This window comes from Cervus canadensis, chromosome 9 (genome assembly GCF_019320065.1).
Source record: "Cervus canadensis isolate Bull #8, Minnesota chromosome 9, ASM1932006v1, whole genome shotgun sequence".
Taxonomy (NCBI): Eukaryota; Metazoa; Chordata; class Mammalia; order Artiodactyla; family Cervidae; genus Cervus; species Cervus canadensis.
The window spans coordinates 83,746,503-83,768,867 of NC_057394.1; the positions used below are offsets into that span (position 1 = coordinate 83,746,503).

The window sequence follows — 22,365 nt, forward strand, 5'->3', positions numbered from 1 at the left end:
TATTTATATGGTTGCATTGGGTCTTCCTGGGGGCTTTCTCCAGTTGAGGCCGGGCCCAGGTGCGGAGCTGGCAGCCGGTGCCGTCTCCGCCGCGGGGCCCAGCCCCGGCTTTCTGGGACTAGTCGGAGTTGTCCCCAGTTGCCCCCGCGGCTCCGACAAGATGGAGGACATTGTCTCCCCACGCAGCCATGACGGGAGCGGGGGACGCCTCCCCACCGGGATGAGGGGAAGAGAAGCGCTTTCAGTCCTCGGAGCGCGCGGGGCCCCGCCGCCGGCCTTCCAGACCCCTGCTCCTGCCCGGGTCGCTGAAGCCCCTGCCCGCCCAGGCCTCACGGGGCTCCCAGACACTGGATATGGAGGGCTTGGGGGACATCGAGGCCTTGGCACTTGCAGCCGCTGCGAGGGCAGGTGGCCCGGTTCAGGTCTTCGGGCCGCTGGGGCCCGACAGCGCTCGGCCACTGCAGCTAGCAACAGACTGTGTTCACTGAGACGCGCTGGTCGGGGATCCGGGCAGAAAAGGCGGGGAGTGCAACAGAGGCGCGGGGGTGTGGCCTGCAGCTGACGGACAGGGCATCGGACCACCCCCTCAAGGGGGTCCTGAAGGAAGGTGGACGCAGCCAATGGGCGTGCCCGAGGTGCCCAGCCCGCCCTCCCCGGCCGCCAGTGAGGGCGCAGGAGGCGGGGCCTGCCAGGTCGGGCAGCGCCGCTGCGGCCGCCGCCTCTGCCTCCTCACCAGCGTTAAAGCCGGGACTGGACCGAGCGGAGTTGCGCGTGTTGCCGAAGGGGGGTGGGCCGGGGGCGGGGAAGTTTGTTCCGCGGAGCCGCAGCCAGAACCGGGTGAGGCTTGTCCCCGCCGTGTCTCCAGCCCAGGGCCGCCGACAGTCGGGGTGGCTGGGAGAGGCGCAGCCTCCGGAGGCGGAGGCGGAGGCGCCGGGAGGCGGAGATGGGTGAGGGAGGCCTCCGAAGCCTCCCACCTACCCGGGACGAGCGCCCCGCGGCGCGGCCGCCGTCGCCGCTGCTGCTTCGGGGCCTCCGGCTGCCGGCGGCTCCGCTGATGTCCCAGGCGCGTTGGCGGGCGGCCGGCGGGCTGCGGGAGTGCGGGCGCGGCCGCGGCCGCGAGAGCGGAGTGAGGTGGCCGCCGGCGGGCCTCGGGGGTCGCGGGGTGGGGGAGGGGCGCCTCCGTGGGCGCTCGTGGCCGCGCTTGCACTCTCCCGGCGGCGACCCGGGATCCGCAAGTTTGGGGCTGAGGACACGGCCCCCCCCGCACCAGGTCCCCTCCTCGGCCGCCCAGACCCCGGCGCGGCGTCTTCTCACTGCTTATTTGGGAGAGTTTCTAATGGCGGACGAGGAGCGGGCAGGTCTCAGGCTCCGGGCCAGCACGGGGGTTTCCGCCCCGCGGTGACGCGAGCTGCGGGCGAGTGGGTTCCTGAGGGACGGCGGCGGCGTCGCACGGGCCGAATCTGGGGATAGGCGTCTCCGCGGGCTCGAGGCCGCGCTCGCCCTCCGCCTCCCGCCTGTGGCTCGCAGAGACTGTGCGGTCGTGTGATGGTGGCGGGGCCTCGGTGTTTGTGTACCTGGCGCCTCGGTGGCTGTGGGGTTGGGGGGGGGCGGTTGTGGAGGAGCGCTGAGGCTTCTTGACTTCTTGTCTCTGTTTCCTCTCTTGTGAGCTGGTGTTGCGTTCAGCTTGGCTATAACGAAGTCCGCTTTCATCCTTCGTTCTAGGGCCAGGAATCACCTTCAGGACAGTCTGGTGATAGTTCGGTGATAGTAATTAAGGAGGAAAGCGTCCACGGTAAGTAATTTTACCCCGCGTGTCTGTGTTAGCGCACTACTAGAGTGTGCTTCTGTGGAACTTACCTTTCTCTTACCTTGAAGGCAGAGAGCTAGTTTCTGGAGTGGCCCTTGTCCCCAGAGCCAAGTCAGGGAAATCCCTGGGAAAGCATGGGGAGTGCTTGCTGATATTTACACCACTGGTATTCTCTTAGAGTTCTAAGATGTTCCATTTTTAATGCTTTCTTTTTAACATATTTTTGCTTTCTAATGGTTAGAAATAATTTTTTTCCGTACTGTTGAATTAACTAGACTGACTGAATCTTATCGTTATTCTATGGTTGATGGACACAATACTTTGTGTGTGTGTTTGTCTTATATTTGAGGAAGATTTGTGTTTCTGTATCCTGATAAAACTCAGGCAAGCATCACATCAGGAGATAGTCTTTTTCTTTTAAAAAAAGGTATAATCTAGTTCTTACCCTAGTCGCGATTCTAAGATGGACCACCGAATTACCAAATTGCTAGTGACAGTCTCCATTATGAAGTTGATGTGTTTTTTTTCTTGTTACTAAAAAGTAAGCTAAGTGCTGTTCATTTTGGTACAATAAATGCCCTGTCAGCTGTTGCGTTAATGGCTTTAACACCAACCCTTGCCTGAATCAATAATTTTGTAAAGTGTCTCAAAATGATTAAAAAAAAAAAAAAACACCTCTGATTCTACATTTATTATCTGGGATTCTGTACAGTCTTAGGTCCTGCCTATTTTGGCCTTTCAGCTGGTCAGTTTTTCACCAGTCATCAAAAAGAAATTTGTGAATACTACTGTTTCTCATAGTAGTATTCCTGCCTTCCCTCTGCTATTGTTGCTTCTTGCCAGACTTGACTTTGCACTTACTCTGTTGTGCTTCATGGCACACTTCATTAGTTAGACAGTTTTTAGGAATGGATATTGTTTTGACTGGGTGATTTTCATAGGATACCTGAAATGATATTTCAGATTATGTGGTAGTTGTGTGAGATGAAGGGATGTGGGCAGGATTCTAGAGCTATGAGGGACTTTATTAGGGAAAGGGAACTAGTGGGGACTAAAAGATTGGAAGGATAACAAATCGCTGACTCAGTTATTACCACTTAGAAAAGCCATTTTCTCAACAGCAGGTTCCTAGCATAGGTGGGCACAGTGTGGAAAGGACTAGGTTTAGTGCCAGCCAGATTTCATATCTGGTTTGTATCTCTACTCTCTCATTACTTTGGCAAGTGCAAACTAAATAAGAGTCAATAACGGAACCTTTATAAATGCACATCTTATTCAATTAAATACACTTTTTTATCCACATTTTATAAGTAAATTGTGTCTGTGTTCTCAATTGCTATGAAGATTGTCAAGTGCCTAGCCCATAAGTTATGTGAGACACACACACACATTGTTAACAGTACCTACAATTCTTGTGTTTTTGGTCTTCTGATATTTCCTCAGCTTTATCTTTCAGTCCTTTTACTGAGTTTTCCATTTTTGCTAAGCTTTTTATTTTTAGAAGTTCTTGTTTAATACTAGAAATGTCAATTTTTTATGGTCTTTTACTTGTCATGTGTCCGGCTAGAGTTCTGATTGTTTTGCGGATTTCGATTTTGTTTTCTTTTTCTTGCACTTTTCTCTTTCTTCTTTTTTTCTTTTAACAATTTTTTCTTTTACATTATTTTTTATTGGAGCATAGTTGTGTTATATTTACAGTGTTGTGTTAGTTTCTGCTGTACAGCAAAGTGAATCAGCTATACCTATACATATACACATATTCCCTCTTTTTTGTATTTCCTTTCCATTTAGGTCACCTCAGAGCATTGAGTAGAGTTCTCTGAACTGTACAGTAGGTTCTCAGTTACCTATTTTATACTCAGTATCAATAGTATATATATGTCAGGACTATTTTTCTTATTAGAGGATTTCTTCAAATATTTTATAATCCTTGGTTGGTCTGCTCATGGTTAAGAATTGAGAAATAGAAAATAGATTGGAAAAATGAGTGGAATGTTTCAGCTTGGAGCTTCACTGTAGGATGAATCTTTTTAGGCCAATTGATGGAGAACCTCTGAAGTCATTATCTTTAGGTCTTTGATTTTTGGGGGGTTCCTAATTCCACAGAAAGGAGTTTTTCTGAGAAAGACGTTTTCTGGGTAAGAGTCTGCTGCTTGGAAGATTGAAGTCTGGATGTCAGCTCTCTGTAAATCAGCCGGGAAAGGGGGCATTTCAAATACATGATATTGAAGCATTCACCAATGCCTGGTAAACCTGGAACAAAGATCTTTTGTTCTATCCTCTCCAAAGAATAGAAGTCTAGAACTTGTGCCAGAAAGGGGGAACGCCTGTGATCATCAACGTGGAGAAAGGGAAGGGACCTGGAATTTCACATCCTCCTTGTTTTAGCTGTCTGCTTCCTATTCCAGTGTGATATATCAGGAGTTACAGGCTTTGAGCCTTTTGAGGATTCCGCAGCTTAAGTCAGAAGTTTCACAGCTTTTTCCTTCACTGTTAGAGTTAGGCTGTCTCAGGCAGAGTTGGTTAACTACTCATCCACCTGCTCTTCAGCTTATCAAATTTTTTGCTTTTGTTTCTTCTTTAGTTTTTCCTTTTCTTGTGAGTAGGAACTTTACTGTCATTTATGGGGATTTTAGAAGGGATTGAAGTTAGTTTTGTGTGATCAATCTACCATCTCTTAAGTGCCGGTTACTTAGGTACTTAAGTAGTTCTCCTGCTGTTTGTTGTGATTGTTCATTTGATTCTTCCTTTTCCTATCTCTTTACATTTGTGAGTAAAACCTCGAGAATCATCATACACCTTTATTTAGTTTTTGATTTTAAATAGGAATCCTTGTAGTATATACTAACAGGAAGCTAACTTTGAAATTGATGTTATTTTTATGTAAATATACAAATATTTTTATATTACAAAAGATCTGTTACAGTATAAGTTCAGAGATGCCCTAGAATGTGTTCTAGAACTTATTAAGTGATCAACAAATTTTTGTAGCATGCATCCTTTATGTTTCATAGAGCCTTGAAGGTATAGCTGTGCCTATAGGTAGCCAAAAATGAACCCTTGGAGCAGTGATTAAATATTTGAAAATACTTTCTTGGTGATTTTAATATTTGAAGGCTCATGAGCAGGTTTGTTTACCTTTATCATCATGTGCTAATCTTGTCATATTAATAACTCACCATTTCTATTTTAGCTACTGTTTTTTGAGTCATTTTAATATGTAAGTTCTACCAAATTGTGCATAAACATAAATGAATATTGACTGGCTAGTAAATTATTCAACTTTTTTTAATTGAAGGTGATCTCAGGAAATTAATGATACTGAATTATAACTTAAGAACTCAGCAGACATTTTTGCAGCTTTAAAAGGCATATTTAAAAAACTATGACACTGAACTGCATACTTAAAAATGATTAAAATAGCATTTTTTGTTACATATTTTACTGTAATCTTTTGAAAAGATAACTGTAGCAATCTTTAGGAAATAAAAACTAGAATAAAAGTAAACACAATAGGGCAAAGGACTCTAATTTGTGTCTTTGTTTTAGTGTTAACTCTTATCTTTACCGATAATTAAATACCTTCTTAACTTTGCAAGGTTACTACCTACAACCTAGAAATAATTTGCATATAAGAGTCTTGCTTGTAGCAGGACGGTGGCCATGGAAGTTGGAATCCGCTAAGGAGTGTGTAACAACTCACCTGCCGAATCAACTAGCCCTGAAAATGGATGGCGCTGGAGCGTCGGGCCCATACCCGGCCGTTGCCGGCAGTCGGAGAGGCACGAGAGGGACGGGAGCCCCGGGAGGCGAGGGGTCGGCGTGGGGGTGGGAAAAAAAAAGATAAAAGAAAAAAAAAAAAAAGTCTTGCTTGGGTTTCAGCCTTTTTAGTTAGGCTGAAATTCTAGTCCAATTTTTTTTTCTCTTGGCTGCACTGTGAGGCTTGTGGGATATCACTTCCCTGACCAGGGATTGAGCCCTGGGCCACAACAGTGAAAACCTGGAATCCTTACCACTGAGCAACCAGGAAACTCCCTTTAGATTCCACACTTCTCTGTGTGGATTTTCCTTTAATTTTATATTAATTTTCATTGTATCAAGATGAAAATTAAATAGTTGTAGATGAATAAGATACCACAGAAAGGGAACTTCCCTGGTGGTCCAGGGGTTAGGACTTCACCTTCCAATGTAGGGGGTGAGGGTTCAGTCCCTGTTTAGGGAGCTAAGATCCTGCGTACTTCTTGACCAGAAAACCAAAGCAGGAAACAGAAGCAGCATTGTAACAAATTCAATAAAGATTTAAAAAAAAAGATAACGCAGGAAGACTAAAATATTTAAGATTAATTAGACACTTGTTGAAATCCTAGGGTAGAGCCAAAGTATTTGCCTGAATACCTTCTCAATAGAGAGAGATTTATCATTTTTACACTCTTTAATATGGTCTAGGCAGAGACCAGGGACTTGTTTGTCTAGTTATCACAGTAAAAACCTCAGAGTCCTATTTTATCCCCATTTATAGTATAAACAACAGTTTATAGCTTAGAAAAGTAAAACTCAAGTGAGGTAATTCGCTTAGTGCCTTAGATAAACTTTAACTTTTTCTCTTTTTGGATAATACCATAGAAATATTTAAAACTTTTTTGTAGGCTTATGTTTATAGAATTAAGAAAATGATAGTTAAATTATATAAACAGTGACTTTTAATAGTGGTTAGGGTTAGGTTTTAACTTTTTTACAATGTGAAATTTGGAAATGGGTAAATACTTTATCTTTTTTTTTCAGAAATAGATGACTGGAATGAGCTGAGCATAAAGAATCCCCTTTCTATTGTTTTCTTTGGGAAGATTAAGATAGAACCTAACAGCCACCAGAGGGCACCATGGAGTCCGCTATGGCTCTTTCCCAGAAATTGTACTTTTCTGTTTTAGATTTATTCAAATACAGAAAGAACTAACAAGAATTTATGTGTGTGTAAATAACAGTTCTTAAATTTCATGATTTAGTTTAGGCGAGTTATTGCCTCTTTCCTTTGAAAATCAACCACATAAGCTTATTGGATGTGTGTTAACTCTGATCCTAATTTTGTTATTTCCTTTATAACCCTTTTTAACTGGTTCCTTAGATTTGTTATTTATCTTTGAAGTAGAGTTACGTGAGTGTTAATTTTATTTCATCTTAATAAAACAAGGACTTAAGAAATTGTATGCAATAATTGCATATAATGTGGTGTCTATGAGATAGATTAGAGAGTCAGATTTCTTGGGTTTGACTCCTGATTCCACCCTTTCCAGCAATGGAGACTTGGGCAAGCCACGCAGATTACTTACTATCTTCTGAGTCTTAGTTTCCTGATCAGTAAAATGAGACAAAGAATAGTTCCAACCTCACTTATTTAAGCTTTTACTGAATTACTTTATTTAATGATATAGCACCCATTAAGAATAAACATTATAATAAACATTATCTATTGTATGACTAAATACTATCACTTAAAATTAGTTGGGAAAATTTTAGAGTGGAATGTTACTTGGCATATTTCAGTAAGAAGTGTTTAAAATTGAATGATGACTGCTGTATGAGTTCTCTTAATTAGCACCCCTACAGATCCCACCTCTTTCACTGTCTTGAGCTTCTAAGAAAACTGAAGCCAGCATTTGTAAACTTACCTCAGCTTTCCATCTATTGTTTCTACATACCTATAATGCTCCAGTTATAATTGGACAAACCCTTGAACAACATGGGTTTGAACTGCCCAGATCCACTTAATACATACATTTTTTTTCAGTAAATACTGTAGTATTGCAGGATCCAGGGTTGGTTGAATCTGTGGATGTGGAACCTCGGATACAGAGGGCCAGCTGTAGGACTTGAGCCTCCGTGGATATCCTGGGACCAACCCCCTGCGGGTACTGAGGGACAGCCATACACTTAACTTTTCCCTCTTTTGAGAGACAGGTGATTTCTTGTTCATGATTAGCTTCATTACCACCTGTGCTGTGCATATCCTCATCCTCCTCTTGTCTCATCTGCTTTGAGAGCTTTGCTTCATTGGATCTTTCACTTCTCCAAATTCTTCCAATTATTTGGATCTGGATCCTTTCCTTTGTCATTCTTTAGTGCATATAGGTACACAGAAGTGTTTGTTAAATAAAACAAGGCTGAGAATTTGGGGCCTAAAGTTAGAGCCCTGAGTGGAAATGCCATTTGGGCTTACCCAGATGTTTCCTGATCTATAAGATGAATTAAACTATATGTACCTCATGGGTTTTTTCAGAATTTTACATAGACCTATAATGTAGTATCTGGCAATTTGTGGACAATGACAAAAAAAGTTTCAGAATAATTTAATTACATAGTTATGTTGGAAGCAGAGAATTTGAAAAACAATGATGAAACACAGTTTGGACAATATAATAATTTTAGTAGATAAAGGTATATCTGGTATAATAATTGTATTTGGACCCTGGGTTATTGGTAATTGATGGAATTATTTTGTACTATTTTCTATTTCAGTGAAAAACTTATTAATAAAATCACATAAAAGAATTTAAAATTTCACTGTGCTGTTTAATTGCAATAAAATGTAATAATCATAATTTACTTGAACTTTTTTTTCTTTTCTCTGTGTTACAGGTTCTTTGGCATGGATGAATGTTCAGCAGGAAGTTTAGACTTGACTGAACAGACTCCTATCTTATTAGGGAGTAAAGCCATGGCAGCTAGTCTCATGGATGTAGGAGACTCATTTGGTGACACAGCTAGTCCTTTAGTTAATAGATCTAGAAACTCATCGGTGGAAGGTGATGATGATGATGTTGTGTTTATTGAATCTATACAACCTCCTTCAATTTCTGCTCCAGTAATAGCTGATCAAAGACATTTTGTATTTCCTGCATCAAGAAATAAAAAGCTTCTAGGACATTATTCTGTAATTCTTCCTTCCTCAAGATATTTGGCTTCTCAGAAGGGAAATATAAGTGAGACAATTGTTATTGATGATGAAGAGGACATGGAAACAAATGAAAGGAAAAAGACAGTTTCTCCCAGTTTTATTGAATGGGGATTTCCTGGAACTAAAAACAGAACCAAAGATTTGGATTTCTCCACTTCCAGTCTTTCAAGAAGTAAGGTAAATGCAGGAATGGGTAATGGTGTTATCACTACAGAATCGACTCTGAAATTCATATTACTAATGTTACAACTTTAGAAGCAGGTTTTAAGCTCTGAATGATGGGCGAGATATGAACTTAATGATTACAAATATAACATCACTATAGAATTCCAACTTGGGAGATGTCGCTAAAGGACTTCAGTCAAGTAATTTTGGTGTTAATATGCAAACATACACCCCGTCTTTAACTTCACAGACCAAGACTGCAGTAGGACCTTTTAATCCTGGTAGAATGAATGTGGCAGGAGGTGAATTTCAGAATGGAGGATTTACAACTCATCATAGTCCTGGTAAGCAGTGAGTGATACTAAATACTTTGCTTTCACCCTAAATTTGTAAGCTGTTGGCTTTTACTCTTAGTACCTATATCCAGTTTTTTTTTTTTTATTCTATATATGAAATATTTTTTGTTAACTTTCATATTAAGATAGAATTTTTTACTTAGTAAAACTGCAATTTACCTAAGTGTTTTGTATCTTAAGTTTTAACTGAAAACTCCCATAATTCTTACCTCCATCTTTGTTTACCATCTTTATTTTAATGTAAAATTCTTAGGATAAAAAGATGGGTAGTGAACTAAAGGATTAAAGTAATATTACGTAAGAATTAAATTTTATTTAATTTGTAATTACATAACTTGATCTTTCAATTTTTACTTTTCAAGTGTTTACTTTTGGACTGTTCGATTTTTGTTTTAAATTAGCACTTTATTAGTTTCTTCATTTTAAATTTGGAAAACTTTTTAAAATTAGAGACATATTTTAAATACACTTCTGTGGCCATTCATGTTCTGGTAAAATATAATGAAAGTTACTTAAAATTTAGCAAATCTTTTTTTTGGCTTTTTCATGACTTAAGGTGCCCATTGTTTTTTTGTTTGTTCTTTGGTTTTTGTTTGTGTTTGCTTTTGGCCATCTTAGTGCTTTTGGCTATTGATCAATTTAGAATTTTAGAAAATAACTAGAAAGTAACTAGAGCTAAGAACCAAATCATTTATTGTTTAATGGAATGCTAGTATTTTTTTTCTTTAAAATTTTAAAAAATTAATCTTTTTCTCTGATTATGAGAACATTACAGAACATTTGAAAGAAATCATAGTTAGAAATAAGAAATTAGTATCTGTTACCAACCCACTAAGTAGAAGTGACTGACAGCTGTTAAAATTTTAGTTTGTTTGCTATCAGTCTTTTTGCCTCCGTGGTTTTAAAAATAGAATTTAGAGCATGTTACATATAGTTTTATTTATGTTTTGTCATTTTTTTTTTTACTGTTGAAACTCCACACACTAAATGTCTTTGTTTACGTTGTTTATTATTTCTAAAGGACAGTTCTCAAACTTTTGAACTTAGTTTCACTCTTTGAAATGATTGAGGAACTTAGAGTTTTTTCTGTTTTTATCTGTTATCATATTAGAAATTAAAACTTAAATTTGAAAAGTATTTAACAATAATTATGTATTATGTAACATATTTTTTTAATGAAAGATAACTACTTTCAAAGAAATTCAGTGAAAAAAGTGACGTTCTGGCTTAGTTGAAGACAGTAAAGTATATTTAGCTCCTCAGATTCTTTCTACATAGAATGTGTTGCATTGTCTTCTTTTGTTTGCAGTATAAGAAGAAAATCTGGCTTCACGTACATACATGATTGTAGAATGGAGCAATATTTTAGTAGTCTTTTTAGTTAACTATGGATATTTTCTTTTCCTTTTGACATAGCTCCAAAACTTGATAAGTGGTCAGTTTCTTAAAAGTTCTTACAGTGTAGAATCTGAAACTGTATAATGAACTTTTTATACATTGTTACACTAAAATTCATTAATCTTCCAATGAATTTTACCTTTGAATGAATTGGTAACATTGTGCTTTCATTATTTGTAAGTGTTGATTCACTGAGTTAGCTAGGTCTTCTAAATGTTGACACATTAGAAAGCTAGCAGTGTTAGATGCAAGTTTTCAAAGATTCTGATTTTCACTTGAAACATCAATTTTTCTCATTGGCAATAAACAGTTATTTTTTTGAAATGAAAAGCTTAATTTCAGAAAATGTAACCAGTTTGTCATTCTTTCAAGGCTAGTTCAGCCTGCAGTGCAAGTTTTGCAAGTGCTTTTCCACTCTATCACATTGTACTTTGTTATGAAAAGGAAGTGGCTTCTGGATGCTTCCCCGTTCATCATACAGCTTCCTCGTTCATCATAGAGTGTTAAAATGTAATCAGAGGCTGAAATTTAGTAAAATTCATACTCAGTTTTACTTTTTCATCAAGGACTTCTTATGTATAATAAATAATTTCACTGGTCTTTGTCCATGTTTCTTGGGAAAGAAGCTGAATCCTTGAGATTAACCAATTCATGAAGATTAAGGCTAAGGGAAGGTCACTGGAAAGACCATGTGATTCAAGTAGTTGGGCGTTTGAGCCAGCACAGCCTCCATGGAGGAGAAAGAGGCTGAGATTGTCTGATCACCTGCAGCAAATAATCCCATCATTCATCCCCACATGGTGATGAAACCCAGTGCCAACTCTTGACACTGAGATCAGTGTAGCCTCCTGGTTGGTGAGCTCATCCGTGCCCGGTGGGTGATGCTACCTAATTGACAGAGAATGGGCAGAAGCTCTGCATTAGGATCCTCCCTCTCCTCAGCTTGTATGTCTTTTCATTTGGCAGGTCCTGATTTGTATCCTTTAAATAAGACTGATGATAAATATAAAGCTTTCCTGAGTTCTCTGAGTCATTCTAGAAAATTATCAAACCTGAAGTGGCCTTAGGAAGCTCCTAGATTTGCAGCCAGTTGGCCGGGAATCCAGGTGGCATGTGAAGGGAGGGCAGTCTTGTTGTGGATGTGTCTTTAAGCAGGGCTGCTGCTCACTCCAGGTGGTTAGTATCAGAATCGTGTTGACCTGTTGGTGTTGGAAGAACAGCAGAAGTAAATGTGCCTGATAGTGAGGACAACTTTTCTAGTACAGTTGGGTTCCACTGTGAGCAGTTTTACTCTCATTGCTTCTGCACCATTAGTGCAAATGCCAGCACAGAGAAAAAGGCAAATAATCTGTTTTATTATGGAAATAGTTCAACCTGGCACATCCTCTTTTATTTCTTATGTAATGTTGAATAGGAGTGATCAAAGTATAAAGTCTTGTTGTCTGCTTTTTTTTGGCAGCACTGTGGTGCTTGTGGGACCTTAGTTCCCCAACCAGGGATTGAACCCCAAATTTCATCAGTGAAAGTACCAAGTCCTAACCACTGGACTCCCTTGTCTTGTTCTTGACCTGGGGTGGAGAGGAAGCATTTGACATTTCATCAGTAGTATATTGATTGACATGTCAAATCTCTAAGTTTATCACACTTATTTTCTAGTGAAAAGTTTTTGTAGGTGAAATGGCTAAGTCAAATGTCAATTTTTTAAAGCTTTTCATGGTAAATGCAAAATGGCCCTCATAAAAAAATTTTGGGCTTTTTTCCATGTTGTAAATTGTCCTCAGGAGTAGGAATATTGTTTAATGTTTGCTAAACTGACCATTTAAAGGTGATAACCTCCTTAATTTATTTATCATGCTCGCTTGCTTAGTAGCTCAGTCATGTCTGACTCTTTGCGACCCCATGGACTGTAGCCCACCAGGCTCCTTTGTCCATGGAATTTTTTAGCCAAGAATGCTTTGAAGTGAAGTGAAAGTCGCTCATTCGTGTCTGACTCTTTGCAACCCCGTGGACTACACAGTCCATGGAATTCTCTAGGCTACAGTACTGAAGTGGGTAGCTTTTCCCTTCTCCAGGGAATCTTCCCAACCCAGGGATCAAATCCAGGTCTCCTGCATTGCGGGTGGATTCTTTACCAGCTGAGCCACAAGGGAAGCCCCAGAATACTGGAGTGAGTAGCCTATCCCTTCTCCAGGGGATCTTCTGGACCCAGGAACTGAACCAGGGTCTCCTGCATTGCAGGCGGATTCTTTACCAACTGAGCTATCAGGAAAGCCCTAATTTATATATCATTGAACTTTTAAAAATAGGTTTGCAAAATATAAATTTGTTCATTCATGTTTGTCATCTACTTATTACCATGTACATCTTTTATTTATTGGTTGAGTGAAACATGAGAAATAATATAAAAAACATGATCTCTGTGTTGAATGATGTGTTAAGCTTAAAAACAGTTGAAGATGTTGAACACTTGAAAGAATGTTCGTTGAAAAATCATTCTTTTGGATCTGTTCACTCTTCTTTTAAAAAATTTTTATTTCTAATACAATTGATTTGTTTCTTTCACTTATTTCTTATTTTGTAATTATTTCCTAAATTTTAGATGTATATTTGTGGAAGCATGGATTCAATCTTATGTACATGTAAACTCTTAAGTGAAGTTAAAATCAGAAGCCTTGCCATGTATATCTTTTATGCTTCAACCTTGTCCCATTTTTCACTTTCTGGAGTAAATTGAAGTTGTATATTTAATGGTAAAGTGGATCGGTAACATGCTTTTCAATTTAAAAGAATAGCACATAAACTTGATACTTAACTATAAAGGAGCATACTGTGGTTAGATGTGATACTGTCACTCCACTCAGATAGTGGACATAATTGAGACTAGCAAAAGTTGTTTAGATTACTCTTAGATGTATTTTTGTTCTTGTCATCCTTTTATCTCATTAATTCAAAACTGTGTATTACTATGATATTTTCTCATGACATGAAATATCAGTGATTTTAAAATATAACAGAAAAACAAGCATTAAAGGACTCACTTGACATTCATTCATATATATGAAGAAGTTCTTAGCTACATTTGAACTATTTTGTGTGTGCTGAGGCAATTCCTTTCTGTTATCTATGAAGTTTGAATGAATTTACAGTGTTCTTGGGTTCTCTGAAGCTCTACTTTGGGGGACAGAAGTTACAGATTATATCCTTTTAAATAATACCACTTGGTCCAGAATTCTTAAAAGAGTGTCTGCCAAGTTGTCAGGTGAAGAGTGATGGTGAAGATGTGCCAAGCTTTCTGAAAGGTGGAGTCACTTTTCGAAAGGAATGCCTTGTTGCTGCTTTTTTCTTTGTTTAAATGGAATATAGCATCTTGAAAGCTGCCTAATTTTACTATTAACCCCAAATTTTGTTTTTGCCTGCTGTCCGCTTTGGTAAAACTAACGAATTTTATCAGAAGACATACAGAATAAGATGGCGGCAATTATATTACTGTTGTAATTGTTGTTATTATTCAGGGTCAAAGCTCCCTCAAAGTGTCTTACTTTAATTGCTGTGTACTTCCCACTTCTGCAGAATGAATATTTTGCAGCACAGGAAAAAAAAAGAGCAAGATGAGAATTTCTGGAGTTGAGTTATATTTAAATATATGGGTTCAGATTTTATCCTATAAAATTATGGCTCTGCATAAATTACAGATAAAACTGTTTAACAGCTTATGAAAATAGGATTGTGTCCATTAGAATGGACTTTGTGTTATTTAATTTTTTCATTAAAATTTATTTAGGGTATGCTGTATTACACTGAAAGTTCTTCGGTCATCATGTATCTATGTAAATGGAAAAATCTCATCCAAGAGAATACCTGGAAATTGTTCTTGGCATCTGTGTTGTATCTTTGTTGGATGATAAGCATTTCTGACCTGGATACTGATTCTAGGAAGTTCTGCTTCTGGTAATAATAGATTTTAAACTAACAATTGATAGGTAACTCCTGTCCCTCCTACAGAGAAGAATGGGGGGAGACAAAATGTATAAAATGTCAGAAGCATTATAGAGCTGCCAGTACACTGGAAGAATGAGATTTGTCATATCTGAGACGACCCTATCTTCCTGGGATTGCTCTTCTGTAATGCAAGTGTGGTCAATTCCGGAAACAGCCACTGAGAGTCAAGGGGGACTTTTAGCAGTCTCATGGGGGCCTGCAAGGAAGGACACTGGTTTGAAAACAAACAACAACGAAAACCATTGACCTGTGGATTGGGAATGTGAACATAATCCAGAGTCTCAATGTTTTCCCCAGTTTTTCATATAGAAATAGTAGTCAGGGATATGAGGAGGCAGGCCATCTAACAACACAAGAGAAAAAAGCAGATACTAGAAGTGAGTCCATGAGGGGTGTGATAATAGGATTATCAGTCTATGTTTTAACTGTAGGTTAACTGTAGGAACAGCTGAAGACAGTGTGGATGAACTAGAATGTTTATCAGAATGTTATCCAGACTGAGTCAGAACCAGAAAGGGGGAAATGCAGAAAAGAATGTAAGAGACTTAGGATACTTGAAAAAGACATGTAATTAATGTCCCAGGAAGAGGAAGAAAGAAATGAGGCATGAGAGGTGTAACTGAAGATTTTCTAAAATGGAGAAGAAACATTAACCTTTGAATTCGAGAATCTTTACAAATACTGAACAGGATAAATACCCAGGAAACCATTAAAAGACATGTATAGAAATCATGGTCAAAAATTGGAAGACAGTCCTCCCCTTATACATTGTAGCTTCCTCCCCTGAGTAGCAAAGATTGCTCCTGTGTCCTGCCCACTCTGTGTCATACACAGTGAAGTGTCACTCAAGACCTTGCTTATCAGGTCCCCCTACCCAGTAAACTGTTGATGTCCCCTCGGCCCAAAATATTGGAAGCAGTCCAAATGTCCATCAGAAATAGAGTGATAAATAGTATCAACCTCATAATGGAATACTCAACAGTGGGAACACATGAACAGCTATCTTCAGTGTGTGTGAAACTCAGGGTACAGATTACATGATTACATATGTGAAGTTCAAAATAAGACAACTACTCTGATGTCAGGACAGGTATGGCTTGTGGGAAAGAAGGGAAGTGATTGAGTTGAAAAGACATGGGGACCTTTCTGTGTGTTTATCTGGGTGTTGGTCATAAAAGTATAGGTGTGCTCAGTCATGGCTGACTCTTTGTGACCCCGTGGACTGTAGCCCACCAGGCTCCTCTGTCCAGTGGATTCTCTAGATAAGAATACTGGAGTGAGTTGGTATTCCCTTCTCTAGGGGATCTTCCTGACCCAGGGATCAGACCTGCATCTCCTGTGGCATCTGCATTGGCAGGTGGATTCCTTTATTGAGCTCTGCACTTAAGATTTACAAGCTTCATGTGTATGTGTTGCTCTTTAACAACTGAAAGACCCCACTGAGACACTGAAGTAACTTCACTCATAGACCAACACTTAAGAAATGCTAAGATGTTATTCTTTAGGAAGTAGAGTTTGGATGTGGGAAGAAAGAATACCTAAAACTCAAGTAGTGTGTCTGGCATGTACTGGACTCAGGCAGACCACCTCTGCCTTCTAAGTCTTGGTTTTCCTTTCGTGGTAAGGAGGGGTTTGCATTAGTCTACTGGGCCCCTTCTCTTAAATTTACTCTGGGGACAGAGCGTGGAAAAATGTGATTGAGACTTTGTTTATTTAACCTGGAGATGCTAATATAATAAATAAAAATAGGAATTTGATGGAAGAAGAAACTTTGAGGGACTTTCCTGGTGGTCCAGTGGTTAAGAATCCATCTGCCAGTGCAGGGGACATGAGTTCAGTCCCTGGTTTGGAAGATCCCATATGTCACGGGGCTGCCCGTGGGCCATGACTCCCGAGCCTGTGTTGTAGATCCAGTGAGCTACAGCTACTGAAGCCCTTGGGCCCTAGAGCCCTGCTCAGCAACAAGAGAAGCTACTGCAATGAGAAGCCCATGCACAACAACAGAATCCCAGGGCAGACAAAGCTAAATAATACTAAAATAAACTTGGAAATTAGGATAAATTAAATGGTTGCAGTATGAACAAAGAAAACATTTGCTTTATTTATGTATGCGTCAAAGCTAAAGTGAAAAAAAATTACAGAACCTGTTTTCTTAGCAGTAGAAGTTTCACTTTTCATAATTACATATAACTGTGTCCCCTTTAAGTGTGGGTAAGTATACAAATTTACAAGCCCAAAGAATCCCTTTGCGGTTCTGTGGTTGGGACTCCATGCTTTCACACCGAGGGTATGGGTTTGGTCTCTGGTCAAGGAACTAGGATCCCACAAGCCACCTGGCATGGCTAAAAATAAAAAGCCCAATATTTTTCTTATTTCTTCCATAGTAATGGTAATGGGAAATCTTGCAGTGCTTTGCATTTATTTCTGTTATTAAATCTTTGTTATCCACATGATCTACAGAGAAGTTGATCCCAGCATGCATCCTGTATTTTATAGATGAACATGTAATTTTTGTTTTCTAAAGAGATAGTTCAGAAGTAGGCAGGTGAAGCAATAAACTTAATGGGCATTTGGTAATAAAAACTTTATCAGGGGAACTCTCTGGCAGCCCAGTAGTTAGAACTTCGAATGAGGGCCCGGGTTCAATCCCTGGTCAGGGAAATAAGATCCTGTAAGATGTGCTTTACAGCCAGAAAGAAATCTAAAAATCTTTATTGGAATATACTTCATGTTTGCCAGCATATCTTTCTGTGGAGTGAAAGAATTTCTTTGGTTACTTGTTCTGTTTTGCTTTTGCCTATTAAGATAAAATGTCAAAAAGGACAAAATTAGAAGCAGCACATGGGAATTTAGAAGTGAAAATAGAGTCGTTAGTATTGCTAGTATTCTGAAAGTTGTTTTTAGCTGTAATAAGTGAAGGGGCCATAGGCCTTTTGCTAATGACAAAAATATTTTTGAAGAGCGATTACAAAATAATTCAGTACTCGGGCCATTTTTCTCATCTCACTCTTGGGCTTTCTCTCAAAGCTTCATCATTACTCTGGAGTGAATTAGAAATGCAGATCTCAGGCCCCTCACTTGACCTACTAGTTTAGAATCTCTGTGTAAACAAGATTCCCAAATGATTGTATGTGTGTTAAGCCACTGTAACCCATACATAACCTGTACCATTTTGAGGAAAACAGCAGAGTCCCTGTGCAAAGGTAGGAGAACTGGGTCTCCTGCCCATACTACCTCACTGATGCCTGGAAATAGTCTACAGTAACTGTAGACAGAGTTGCTTTAAAATGCTATGTCTAAATTACATGCATTTTGAAGTATTATGGAGGGAAGTGTACTAATATCTACAAGTTCAGGTTACTTGAACTGCATAACAAGATAGATTATTTAGAGGGATGAATAAATAGAAAGGTGTCATGAAGCAAAAACAGTAAAATAGTATAGCATCTACATGGTGGACGTGTGGATGTTCACAGTAAAATTCTTTAAGCTTCTCTATATGCTTTAAATTTTTCATAATGTTAGGGGAAAGCTGTTACGCAAATGGATATCGTATACTAGATTTTTGGAGAAGGAAATGGCAACGCACTCCAGTACTCTTGCCTGGAAAATCCCGTGGACGGAGGAGCCTGGTAGGATATAGTCCATGGGGTCCCGAAGAGTCGGACACGACTGAGTGACTTCACTTTCACTTTTCACTTTCATGCATTGGAGAAGGAAATGGCAACCCACTCCAGTGTTCTTGCTTGGAGAATCCCAGGGATGGGGGAGCCTGGTGGGCTGCCATCTGTGGGGTCATACAGAGTCGGACACGACTGAAGCGACTTAGCAGCAGCAGCAGCATACTAGATTTTAGTCTATATTTGCACATTTCTTCATAATGTATTAATACTTTCTTAGAAAAGAAAAAGTGCCTTAGGAAATGCCCTGTGTACAAAACTGATGCTTTAATATATGCATTGTCTCATTCGGCGTTTTATTTTTTTCCTGCTGTGTGGCTTGTGGGATGTTAGTTCCCCAACCAGGGATTGAGACCACTGGACCATTAGGGAATTCCCTCTCATTTAGATTTCATAACACTGATAGGTTGGGTGTTATTGCAGTTTGTGGCTGAGAAAACCAAGGCTCAGTTTAAATTACTTGCAAAGTCTGTAGCGCAGAGGGTTGGTCTTAGAGATGCTGGCTACTCAGTGTACTATTCCAGGACCACCATTTTCGTTGCTGGCAAAGTAGAGCTTTATTCACTTAGAATATGAAGTGGATTGTTCTCCTGGGTTGTAAAACAAGCCTGCCTCAATACTCTCTTAAACTTGTGCAAAATGAAAATTTTTAAGTATTTTTCTTATGTGAGTTTTTAACTGTTTCGTGACTTTCTTGTGTGTTTTATTTTTAAGATTCTTGGATCTCCCAGTCAGCATCCTTTCCCCGTAATCAGAAACAGCCAGGGGTGGATTCTTTATCACCAGTGGCCTCGCTTCCTAAACAGATTTTCCAGTCTTCTGCCCAACAGCAACCCACTAAAGCAGCTAAAATCACTTGTGCAAACTGCAAAAAACCTTTACAGAAGGGACAGACAGCTTATCAGCGAAAAGGATCAGCTCACCTCTTCTGTTCTACCACCTGCCTTTCTTCCTTCTCTCATAAGCGTACTCCAAAGAAACGCAATGTGACATGTAAAAAGTAAGCTGTACCCTTCAACACGCCTCCACATGATTGGACACTGGTAGTATGAATGTGTGTTCTGAATGTCCTTACAGAGTTGCAAAGATTGATGGGTAGAATCGATGCACAGGTGTCTTCAGCTTTACAGAACTTGAGTTATCTTAGTGTACATCAGAGCTGTGGGTCATTTGTACTGTACTTACTCTTGGCAGGAAAATGGAGTTTAGGTATAGAGATAAATGGACCCTCTCTTTTCCACTGCTTTTGCCTCACCCTTTCCTCCACCCTCTATACCTTATTTCTACCTGGTTGCTTGTCCCCTTTTTGTATGCTTCTAGAAGTCATAAGAACGTGTGGCAAGGTTCTAAAGGTCATAACCTGTGATGACAAAAATTGCTTTAATTCATTTATGATTATTTATTTGTTTGGCTGTGCTGGGTCTTAAGTTGCAGTACTTGGGATCTTCAGTCTTCATTGCGGCATGTAAGATCTTTAGCTGTGGCATGTGAGATCTAGTTCCCTGACCAGGAATCGAACCCAGGCCCCCTGCATTGGGAGCACAGAGTCTTAGCCACTGGACCACCATGAGTCTCAACAAAATATTTTTATTTCTGAATCTCTTCCCATATTATTTAGGAACTCTTAGCAGTGAAACCAAAATGTGGATTTTTCTGGATCTAAAAATTACAGTTGATTCCTAGGATTAAATCATGAGAAAATGAAAAATGTCAGTTGTTATTCATATATTTGACTTCTATTAAAATGCAGTATTCTGGGGAGTTCCCTGGTGACTTCTGTGGCCTGGCTTTAGTCCCTGGTCAGGGTGCTGAGGGAGCTGATATCCTGAAAGCCACACAGCATGACCAAAAAGAAATGTTTTTAAATTGTGTCTGTCCTTTGCATTTCAGAGATGCACCTACCAAAAAAGCTACTGTTGTTCCTCAAGGGGAGTCAAGTGAACCCTTCCCAAAATGTTGTAGTACGTCTCGTTTGTCTCCCTATGAAGACAGCCAGAATCTTCGAAAAAGAGTTCTGAACAAATCAAGATGTACAATCTGTAATAAACTAACAGAGGTCTGGAGTTTTATTTAAGTTACTATCTAGATTAACAAGGATAATTTTAACTTTTAGGTGCTATTATATGTTCTGCCATCTATCTAATAGATGTGTCCTGAATCCCCTCAGTGAAGTTGAAGGGAAGAATAGGCATATGTTAGAGTTGTCTCCTAACAAATGTCCCCTTCCCATAGAATGGGGAGTAAATATCTGCTTGTGTGGAATTGAATGCACTCATAAAGAAAGCAGTGGTTTCATGGTGGATTTTGTTCTTATTAGCAACACTAAATGAGAATGTAGGTTCAGGACATGAAGGAAACAACCAGTCCTAGAAGAACACATAGAATAAGTGGAGTGGAAGTATGTAGGTCACCCCACATTTCCTAGGTGGCACTGCCATCTTCCCAGGCATTCAGGGAGTGCTCACTTGGCTGAATTTAGTCAGGGTTACGAGGGAGCCATGCAAATTCTGGACAGGATTTTATCTCAGCTACTCAGGGCTGAGCAGAACAAGAACTTATGTCCTTATAGACACCACCCTGAAAGTGGGTGATACTGGTGCCCACTGGCCACCCCCACCCCTGTTTTCTAGGGCAGTGAAGTTTATAATACCTACAAATTCCCCATCCATTTGTGTTTTTTTTATTTGTTTGTTTTAAGCATTCATGTTTTCATTTATTTATTTTTTCATTTATTTTTATTAGTTGGAGGCTAATTACTTCACAACATTGCAGTGGGTTTTGTCATACATTGACATGAATCAGCCATGGAGTCACATGTATTCCCCATCCCAATCCCCCCTCCCACCTCCCTCTCCACCCGATTCCTCTGGGTCTTCCAGTGCACCGGGCCCGAGCACTTCTCTCATGCATCCCACCTGGGCTGGTGATCTGTTTCAACATAGATAATATACATGTTTCCATGCTGTTCTCTCAAAACATCCCACCCTCGCCTTCTCCCACAGAGTCCAAAAGTCTGTTCTGTACATCTGTGTCTCTTTTTCTGTTTTGCATATAGGGTTATCATTACCATCTTTCTAAATTCCATATATATGTGTTAGTATGCTGTAATGTTCTTTATCTTTCTGGCTTACTTCACTCTGTATAAAGGGCTCCAGTTTCATCCATCTCATTAGGACTGGTTCAAATGAATTCTTTTTAATGGCTGAGTAATATTCCATGGTGTATATGTACCACAGCTTCCTTATCCATTCATCTGCTGATGGGCATCTAGGTTGCTTCCATGTCCTGGCTATTATAAACAGTGCTGCGATGAACATTGGGGTGCACGTGTCTCTTTCAGATCTGGTTTCCTCAGTGTGTATGCCCAGAAGTGGTATTGCTGGGTCATATGGCAGTTCTATTTCCAGTTTTTTAAGAGATCTCCACACTGTTCTCCATAGTGGCTGTACTAGTTTGCATTCCCACTAACAGTGTAAGAGGGTTCCCTTTTCTCCACACCCTCTCCAGCATTTATTGCTTGTAGACTTTTGGATAGCAGCCATCCTAACTGGCGTGTAATGGTACCTCATTGAGGTTTTGATTTGCATTTCTCTGATGATGTTGAGCATCTTTTCCTGTGTTTGTTAGCCATCTGTATGTTTTCTTTGAAGAAATGTCTGTTTAGTTCTTTGGCCCATTTTTTGATTGGGTCATTTATTTTTCTGGAATTGAGCTGCAGGAGTTGCTTGTATATTTTTGAGATTAATCCTTTGTTGCTTCATTTGCTATTATTTTCTCCCAATCTGAGGGCTGTCTTTTCACCTTGCTTATAGTTTCCTTTCTTGTGCAAAAGCTTTTAAGTTTCATTAGGTCCCATTTGTTTATTTTTGCTTTTATTTCCAATATTCTGGGAGGTGGGTCATAGAGGATCCTGCTGTGATTCATGTTGGAGAGTGTTTTGCCTATGTTCTCCTCTAGGAGTTTTATAGTTTCTGGTCTTACATTTAGATCTTTAATCCATTTTGAGTT

General features: G+C 39.8%; 2 protein-coding genes across 7 annotated transcripts in view; both read left to right on the top strand.

Moving 5' to 3' along the window:
• On the top strand, positions 1 to 5,637 carry LOC122447375 (decreased expression in renal and prostate cancer protein-like). The gene is made up of 2 exons (XM_043477990.1): positions 1 to 607; positions 5,458 to 5,637. Exon 1 carries the CDS (start codon positions 8 to 10, stop codon positions 560 to 562), a length of 555 nt encoding a protein of 184 aa, XP_043333925.1. The 5' UTR covers positions 1 to 7; the 3' UTR covers positions 563 to 607; positions 5,458 to 5,637.
• LOC122447374 (zinc finger MYM-type protein 5) overlaps positions 706 to 22,365 on the top strand; it is a 27,330-nt gene continuing 5,670 nt past the window's right edge. The window contains exons 1-6 of one of the 6 annotated variants that reach the window (XR_006271204.1): positions 706 to 837; positions 1,723 to 1,792; positions 8,441 to 8,936; positions 9,175 to 9,268; positions 14,460 to 14,626; positions 19,072 to 19,204. Coding sequence is in view for 5 of the 6 variants with exons in the window: in XM_043477984.1 (XP_043333919.1) it covers positions 8,451 to 8,936; positions 9,175 to 9,268; positions 19,072 to 19,357; positions 20,248 to 20,413 (1,032 nt within the window). In the remaining variant the exon portion in view is untranslated. Of the gene's footprint in view, positions 838 to 993; positions 1,132 to 1,722; positions 1,793 to 8,440; positions 8,937 to 9,174; positions 9,269 to 14,459; positions 14,627 to 19,071; positions 19,358 to 20,247; positions 20,414 to 22,365 lie in introns of those variants that run through there. The other 5 variants (XM_043477984.1, XM_043477985.1, XM_043477986.1 and 2 more) reach the window with 5 other exon arrangements.

Bases quoted from the DNA above. Each gene is read 5' to 3' on its own strand.
- LOC122447375 (XM_043477990.1), top strand. From the start codon at position 8: ATGGTTGCATTGGGTCTTCCTGGGGGCTTTCTCCAGTTGAGGCCGGGC.